Raw genomic sequence first — 9,003 nt, forward strand, 5'->3', positions numbered from 1 at the left:
TTTCCCAATGGGAATGCCTAAGTCTCTTCTAATCAAGCTCTGTTATCCTTTGTGCATATCCCTCTCTCTCTCTCTCTCTCAGCAAACCATATTTGCCCTCTATGCTGGTCCACTTCTGGGTGGAGTCCTGGCTCTAATAAAGTTACATAACAAGATTTCAAATAACTTTACTGGAGCCAGATTTCATTAATGTTGTCCATCTTGGTTCCTTATGGCTCTGTTATTTCTTTGAACCTGTATGTGTTCCATGTTATTCCCCTACTCTCACTTCTTTCTTTGTTCTCTAGTGTTTCCTTTTTCTTGCCTTCTGTTCAAACCACATCTCATTTCTCTTCTGTCTTGCTTGGCCGCACCTCATTACTTTCCTGGTTTCCCAACTCCTCTCTAATTTACTTTTTCCCTTAAGTGTCCTCATCTGCTCTTCTCTTTTCCTTGAACAACCGGGCTTCTACCAAAAATGCACTCCCCTATTTCCAATGCATGCCATACTAATTTTTCTCTCATTAGTCCACCTCATCTTCTGCTAACCTTCTCTCACGTCCTTATTGGTGAAGAAAAGGAATTGCTTAAGTTTCTGCAACCACTGATGTCTCATACTGAAGTCTTATGACCTGATTTAGACTTTCTGAAAGTCTGAAAACAATTGGACTTTGAACCCTACAGATGAAATCTTGGTTCCTCTGAACTTCTAATAAAAGCTACAAAATGCAGTATCATGACAATTGGGAATGACAGAAAAGGCATATGTGCACAGCTTTGAATATCTATGTATTTGCCAGTTCATGGTTAGGTTGTCACTGTTGGGAGAGAGAACTGATGAACTTAATGTTAGGTACTTCCCAGGGCTGAGTGCAGCTGCCCGGTGAAGTAATCCAGAGGGAAACTGCAGAAGTGAGCCTGATGAAAATACCCCTTACCATGTCCTCATTCAGTTTGCCCTGGCCTATCCCTTCCACATAACCCAGAGGAAGTTTCTGTGTCCACGGAAAGTCAGTGGGGTCAGTAGTTCCTGGCTTTTGTTTGAGGAGTCAAGAGAAGAGATTCCTTCTGCCCTTCTCACCCTCTTCTACTTTCAGAGCAGCCAACCAGTTTCTCTTGTATGTTTCCCCCATCTCCCTTGCCGGAATATCAGCAGTTGCCACACCCAGCACATGATAAATCAGATTTTCAGATGAGATCCATATGCTCATTGACCTGAAGTAGTGACTAGAAAAGGAAAAATCCTCTTACTTTACCAAGTATCCCAGCTGTTGCAGCAACTTCCTGGCGGGGAATGCACTAGTAGGTTAAGGAGTGATTAATGTGACTGCTTCCAGTAATTTTATGCTAGCAGAAGAGTATGTGGCTAATTCACAACCAAATACTCCAATGCAACTGAGCTGTAGGAACCAATATGAATGGTATTAAAATGCCTTGAAGTAGGACATCCTTTTTGTTTTTCTGATCTGCCTCTCTACTCCATTCCTTCTAGAATTCGAAGGATAGTTTTGGCTCCTGATGTATGAATTGCAGATACAGACATATATTATGCAAAAGAAATTGTGCACAATCTCAAATTAAATATCTTCTGTAACTGTTAAAGTCAAGGGGAACAGAGAAAGGCACAGGATGTGGCTAATTACAGAAGTTGCTCTTGTTCTCGCTCTGTTTGGCTGTAAAGCTCAGGTTGCCCCATAAGAAACTATCCGTCTGGTGCTGCCAGTAATCCATAGCATGGAAGCCACGTATTTCCTTTAAGGGAAGGTGGAGGCGGGGAAAGAAAGAGAGCAAGGCAACAGTGTCGCTAATAAGCTGGGTTCCCTCTGGCTTGCGTTACTACATACGTTCCCCTTCCCCGTGTTTATATAACGGTGCTGAGAGATCGCAGAGGCACGCTGCCTCATCATCTGGAGTCCAGCCCAAACCAGCTGTTTTCTCTTTCTGTCTGCTACCTGCAGATCACATGCTTTGTGCAGTTCCCTCACATGTCTTCTGCATATTGTTTTAAACAGGGAGGATAGTGATTGACGGAATAGACATCAGCAAATTGCCTCTTCATACTCTCCGTTCCCGACTCTCCATTATTCTCCAGGATCCAATATTGTTCAGTGGCTCTATCCGGTAGGTGTATGCCATCAGGGGGTGACAAGCAGCATTGCATGGTATGTTTGTGATGGGCGCGGTGGAACAGGAAGGATTGTAAAAGGGAAGGAACCTTCCTATCTCAGTCCAACCTGTCTACACAGTCTGTCCAAGGAAAGTCAAGTGACATACACAATGCCAGAACGTTCCTTTGGAGAAGACCTGAATGAACTGTAATTGCAGTAACAAGACTCCTGTTATGGTTTTCTTTGCAGCTTTAATTTGGATCCAGAATGCAAGTGTACCGATGATAGACTCTGGGAAGCTTTGGAGATTGCTCAGTTGAAGAACATGGTCAAGTCATTGCCAGGAGGCCTTGGTATGTCTGAACCAAGTCTCTGGGAACATAGGCCAATAATGAAATTATGCATGCATGAGCATGCACACATATAAACAGATACATGGGATCTTACACTCTGAACCATCATGTAGGAGTTGACAGGCACCTAATGAATATTCTGCCTCTATGCTGAAGAGAATATTCTTACTAAAAAGTGAAGAGTAGTCTGGTTTTGACTCATTGCAGAAAAATCCTGCAGCACCTTAGCATCATAGTGGGGTGACTAGTCAGCAAAGAGTTAAAAAAGAGCAGTTTTACCTCCTCCTTCAGCAGAATCTGGCTCTGCCAGCAGAGCTGTAGTTCTTGTCTAGAGTACTGACAGCGCATTTTTCTTATCATTTCAGATCTGGTTCATGAAGGAAACTCACGTATTTCCTTCCATATTAAGGGTATTTCATGTTACTAAGATCGTATTCATACATATTCCTGCAGCCTACCAGATTTGCTAACTATTTGTGCCAACTATTTGCTTAATGATATATTGCTCCTTTCTCAAGAAACTGTGCTTGCTTTTCTTGGTATCACTCCATTACAGTGTTCAGTCAAGATTATGCTTATTGGCTTTTACAGGGATTTTGCTTGACCCTGGAATAGTCCACAACCAGAGCTTTCATGGTGCCCACTCAAAATCACTGGGTCCTGACTGTATGAACGTATAGCATTTCAGTGGTGTGACATTCAAAGTAACTGATTTTATTACAGATGCAATGGTAACAGAAGGAGGAGAGAACTTCAGTGTAGGGCAAAGGCAGCTCTTCTGTCTGGCCCGAGCCTTTGTCCGCAAGAGTAGCATTCTCATCATGGATGAAGCCACAGCATCTATTGACATGGCCACAGTGAGTATAGCAATTAGCACCATCGATGCATGGATCTACTAGGAGAGGAGGCATCATCTTCCCTAAATGTCAGCCATGAGATCTCTTTAGCAGAAAAAACTGACAGCTTTTTTGCCTTTCTCTTGTGTTTGGTTTCAGCCGTTGCTGTTGATGTGTTTTAGGGATTGATGACAATGGTGAAGGGAAAAAAGACAAAATGAAATAGAATCATAGAATCATAGAATCGTTTAGGTTGGAAAAGACCTTTAAGATCATCAAGTCCGACCATTAACCTAGCACTGCCAAGTCCACTAGAAATGTTTTAGAAAATCCCGTGTGGCATTTCATTACTGAGAATCTGGTGCACAGATCAGAGATAGTATGGAATATGATCCTCTCTCTTAGGTGCTTGAAGACACATGAATTAAAATGTTAAAGGATTTAGTAACTGAAGTAAGCCTTTTCCTTTGATAGGAAAACATTTTGCAGAAGGTTGTGATGACTGCCTTTGCAGACCGCACAGTTGTAACAATAGCGGTAAGTATTGATGCCAGCAGATGCTCTCTTTCCTCGTTCCTCAGGCAGTTAATCTTGCCTTTCACCAGTTAAACATCACTATATAAAACTAAAACCATCAAAAAATAAAACTAAAACACAAGGTCAGAATATTCCCAGATACTAGAACAAGTCAAGACACATACTATCAACCTGAAATTTTGCAGTAACTGCTATCTTGCAAGTGGGCCAAACTAAAACATTTAGATCTGAAGAAGGACTTTACAGGAACTTCAGCATCTACACTGTCTCCAAGAAAATTTGAAGTCATTCTCACTAAAAAATTGAAACCGAACCCATGGGTTAAACCATTATTGAAAGTTGCATCAAAAGCTATATTTGAATTTTGCCTCTGCAGTCTATGCATGTATAGTGTCTACAATCATGGCACGAATTTATAAAAGGAGCTGAAATTTCAAAAGCTTGTTGGTGTGGTTTCTCAAGTTGGGTTATCTTTTCTTTCAGAATAAAAAGTTGGGTCTATGATAAAGGTTTTAAAAACTGGAATCAATAGGATTCGCTCAGAAATGAGTATCTGCTCAACTAAGGGTTTATGATATTTTTTCCTGTTTTCCTGCCATTTCTAGTGCGCAAAAGTTCCATATATCTGTGCAGGTATGCACGTGTATGTGCATACATATACATGCACATTCGTGTACACACATACACAGCGTTCCACCTTGTGATGGCAGGCTTACTCAACAAACAGATGTTTTATCCACGAGATAAATACGTGTTTCAACAGCTGTTTCATTTGCTTTGTCTGGAATCCAGTCCTGCGGTTAGAGATTAGAGTTATGCCTCCTGGACTCTGATTTCAAGTCTGTCAGTGACTAGTTTGTGTCAAGCAAACCACTTAACCCAGCTCATTTACAATAGGCTCTAAGGTTCTTGGATGTGTAAATGCTGAAGATTCTAGCAGTAAGCATATTCTCCCTCAGTTACATGCCATTCAAATTTTCAGTATTGTCCTTCTGACTGAAATCTCACTTTTCTTTTGCTTTGCCTTTCCAAAGTCTGTGTCTCAAGCAAAATGGCACACGTTAATATTTAGCTTTCCTCACAGAGTTGGCTTCATTTCCTTCCTCTCTTCCTTCATGGCTGATCGTTCCTTCACCCACCTGTTTTTCTTTTCTTTCTTCCAGCATCGCGTATCTCACATCTTGGATGCCAATATTGTCCTAGTCCTTTCTGAGGGCTTTCTAGTTGAATGTGACACTGCCTCAAACTTACTCCTCAAAGAGGATGGCCTTTTCACCACTTTGGTGAAGACTCACAAGTAGACTCTCTCAGTCCACACTGTTCACGAGACTTCTGGCTCTTTGGTAGTTATTTTTACCTCTTTAGTTTCCTTTCACTCTGCTTCCTTTCTACTGCACAACTTCTGAGATGACAGTGCAAGAAGGTGTTTATTGTGTGGTTCCTAGGTTTCTTTAATTTCATGACTATTTATGCTAATCATATTTGACTAAAGCTTAGACAAGCAGCTAACATTGAGTATATAATGTTAGAGGAATCCACTCCATAAAGTAATCCCTGACCTTCAGCCTTTATAGTGAAATATCACACTTTTAGAGTTCATCCTGTCTATACCTGACTGGCTGTATTCATATGGCATTGAGATCAGACTCAGCCTGGCTCATTCCTGTTGCCTATGGGGCTGAACTATTGCCTGTAGCACCCACAGATTTAATCTTAGAGGGAGCTAATTGATTTACAGAAGGAGACAGCCCAGGAGTGCCCTAAGATAGATGCAGAGCAGACCGTCAGGGTACAGAGACCAAGGAGTGGAGCAGGACGCTAAGCCACCGCACAGTGCAGGCATACCCAGGATGTTTCTTCCCCATATTTCCTAAAGGGGAAGATGTATTTCAGTGATGCCGTAGGATTTATTCCAACAGCTGTGCTGCCCATAATGGCAATTAGCAGACCAAAAGTGAAGTGCATGCTTAAGTATTTTCAGGCTTGGTGCCAGAGGCTGTAAAGTAATTGGAGATCTCTTCAGATTAAAGATATAGTACAAGGACCTACTCCAAATACCACTGTAAACAAGGATAGCCTTTCACCAACTTGGTATGCCTTGCATTAGGCCCATTAATGAACTGCAGTGAGAATTACCACAGTGAACATTTCTGTATGCTTTTCTTTACGGCAGCATCGGGTTCACACCATCCTAACGGCAGACCTGGTCATTGTCATGAAGCGAGGGAACATTTTAGAATATGATACGCCTGAGAACCTGCTTTCTCAAGAAGACGGCATCTTTGCTTCATTTGTCCGGGCTGACATGTGAAGAATCACATGATGCATTTTAATAGCTTATTTTTAAACAAATGAAATGCAAATATTTTCTATTCAATGTAACATCACTTTTACCTTTTTTTTAGAGCTTCTTTCTTCACACTTCCATCTTCCAAAATAATAAAACCTATTGTAATACACGTATGCCTCAAAGCAATAAAAATGTCACTTCATTCAAAAGATACTAAACTTGATACACACACACATGCACACACAGAGGCAGAAGTTTTTAATTCCTGGGAATTTGGCATTTTCCTTAGACTTTTTAGTGGCTTTATTTTCTTTTATAGAGAGCAAAAGAATGCACGGCTCTTATAAACTGCATATGCTATGCTGGAACCAGCAATCAAATTGTGCACTTTGTCAAGGAAATGAGAGATCCCCAGAAGCATTGTGTCCCCAGAGGGGAAAAAATAAAAAACAAATCCAAATCCATAACACTTGGGGCAATCTGCTGCATTCCAAAGGCATAAACTTTGCTCTTCAAGTAGTAGTGGAGGAGCAGTGGAATGAGGGAAAGGAATTTCATCAGAAATAAGGAAATTCTTCCTGTCCTTCACTTTAGTTCGCACATATAGTTGGCACAGCACTGCTTTCAGTGCAATGATGGCTTATCCCTACAGCCAGTTCCTAAAACCATATTTGCTCTGCAGACTTTCTTCAATCAAAGATGCAAATCATCCTGTAATTATGCATGCTTTAATAGGCTTATCAGAGAATTTTGTCCAGTATCTTAAGACTTTGTATTAAAAATAATCTGAATTTATAAACTTGATATTAGCCAATCTTTTAAACATGTCCACTAAAATATTCTACTTAAAATGGCATGTAATTAGCCAACCACTAATTGTTTAGTATGTCTTTAGTCCTTCACATTATTTTTTATCCTGGGACAACCTTTCTTTTCCTTTACACATTTCTGGCATATCTCTAAATCAGATCTAGTCCAAGTATGATTTTCAAATTGTTTCTGAATTTAGATACGTATTTACATCATACAGCTTTGAAAATGTTGCCTGCACTTGACTAATGCGTATGGCTAGATTCTGAACCATGAGAACTGCACAGTGGGCACTAAACCTCCAGAAGGAGTTTCATAGACGCTTTCAAAGGCAGAGCTTGAGACATCAGCTTCACGAGTAGTATTCAATGCGATTCTTATTCACCTATTGTTATAAGATTTAGGAAGAACACGAGGTGCACTTAAGCCTATTTCTAGTGTAGTGAAAAGAACATAAGGCACAGTACTTGGCAAAAAAAAATGCTATCAATTTTGGAGAAGTTGTAGGACTTAACAATGGGATTACATTTAGTCTAGTAGTATAAAAATGATACAGTCGTTTATCTTTTTTTTCTCGTCTTAACTATTGGAAATAAAAGCTGTGTGGCACAACTAAACAAAAAAACTCAGTCTTGAACATTTTATGAGGGGAAGTACTTCTGTGATTTCCCTGTCTACTGCTGTGAAAAGTTTTTGCTCTTTTCTGGATTAATTTCCTGTGTTGAACTTTGTCATACAAAGAAAATAAAAAAATAAAGCAGATGTTTACAGCGGAAGCGCATGTTGTTACACAGATTTCAGAGCCAAAAGGCCAAAATCATTCTTGATTTAATTTCATTGTCTTCAGTGAAAAGCTAATTGGATTCATTGCTGTCAGACTCAGACAGTATGAAGATGAAATACACATAACTTTGTTTATCTGTGTATCTTTGATGACGATGCAATCCTGATTTATTTCAAGTGGTGCCAACTAGTTTAGTGAGATCCCGGTTCCCACTACATTAAATGGCTGCCATGGGCCTGGGATTGTGTCAAGTGTCTTGTAGTACTTAAGAGGGGCCAATAATTAGTACCTTTTTCCTCTTACATATGTCCCACAGCCATTACAGGAGTAAGAAGCACCTTCTTTGCTCATCCATCCCTCCAGAGCTATAGAACTTAACACTGCTGTTGAAACATGTAGAAAAGAAAATATACTATGGGCTGAGAAAAACCTACCAGCATGCTTTGTTCATTTTGATGGAAGTGTGCAGGAATATTGGCCCTAGTATTATATTAACCATGGTCAAAGTGTTTGATGATTGCTGTAGCATATCCCACAGCTGCCTAGCAGATTTAAAAGCACAATTTGATTCCTGAAGCAATTAAGCCTATTCAACATACACAAATCCTAACAGAAACAGCAAACATAAACCAACTGCTATAGGTGTACCAGATCTCCTCGCATTATAGACACTGTGCATATGATGCTATATACGCACCAAGGGCTTAGGCTGAACTTTGCTTTTTTGTGTTTTCCTCTAGTGGAGGAAGGTGTTCCCAACAGCTGTTTTGTTACTAAGAAGGGTACAGAAGGGATGAAGTCTTTGAAACAAATTTCTCTTAACTTCACGTAAAAGTCTTAAATGTGTCCCCTTTAAGAGCAGTTTCCTTGAGCTGTGGTGCATACATGGTAAAGGAAACATCAGCCTGGAGATTTTGCTTCTTTGACTCTTGTCACAATCCCCTTCTGCTGGTGAGCCCTTTAGTCTCTTGCCACAGCCTTCTTGCTTTTTTTTCCTTCAAAATCTCATTATATCATACCCTCTTTGACGCTCATGTTTGTATCCCTGAATGCTCCTTATTCTGCCTGGCCTCCCACTCCTTCCTGATTTAGCTCCGTAGCCTCTGCTCTATTTCCTCTCTGACACAGCTCTGCACTCACTCTCCTCTCCCCCTGGCTTTCTCTAGCTTTCTATCATAACAGCCCTCCTCTTCAGGGGGACACTTACTCTGGTGTCATCATGTTTTGGGGTTGGGTTTTGTTTTTCCAAGCATTAAACTAAACAAGCTTTCACTACTGCAATATTATGAAGTATTAGAACTGTTAA

General features: G+C 40.4%; 1 protein-coding gene across 10 annotated transcripts in view; it reads left to right on the forward strand.

Moving 5' to 3' along the window:
• ABCC9 (ATP binding cassette subfamily C member 9) overlaps nt 1–7,634 on the forward strand; it is a 97,878-nt gene extending 90,244 nt beyond the window's left edge. For all 10 annotated transcript variants that reach the window (XM_072875124.1, XM_072875145.1, XM_072875113.1 and 7 more), the window contains 5 exons: nt 1,992–2,100; nt 2,337–2,440; nt 3,164–3,297; nt 3,751–3,813; nt 5,987–7,634. In XM_072875124.1, coding sequence (XP_072731225.1) covers nt 1,992–2,100; nt 2,337–2,440; nt 3,164–3,297; nt 3,751–3,813; nt 5,987–6,124 — 548 coding nt within the window. In that variant the 3' untranslated portion in view covers nt 6,125–7,634. The remainder of the gene's footprint in view (nt 1–1,991; nt 2,101–2,336; nt 2,441–3,163; nt 3,298–3,750; nt 3,814–5,986) is intronic.
• The last annotated feature ends 1,369 nt before the right edge of the window (nt 7,635–9,003 follow it).

The sequence above is a fragment of the Ciconia boyciana genome, chromosome 1 (genome assembly GCF_034638445.1).
Source record: "Ciconia boyciana chromosome 1, ASM3463844v1, whole genome shotgun sequence".
Lineage (NCBI taxonomy): Eukaryota > Metazoa > Chordata > Aves > Ciconiiformes > Ciconiidae > Ciconia > Ciconia boyciana.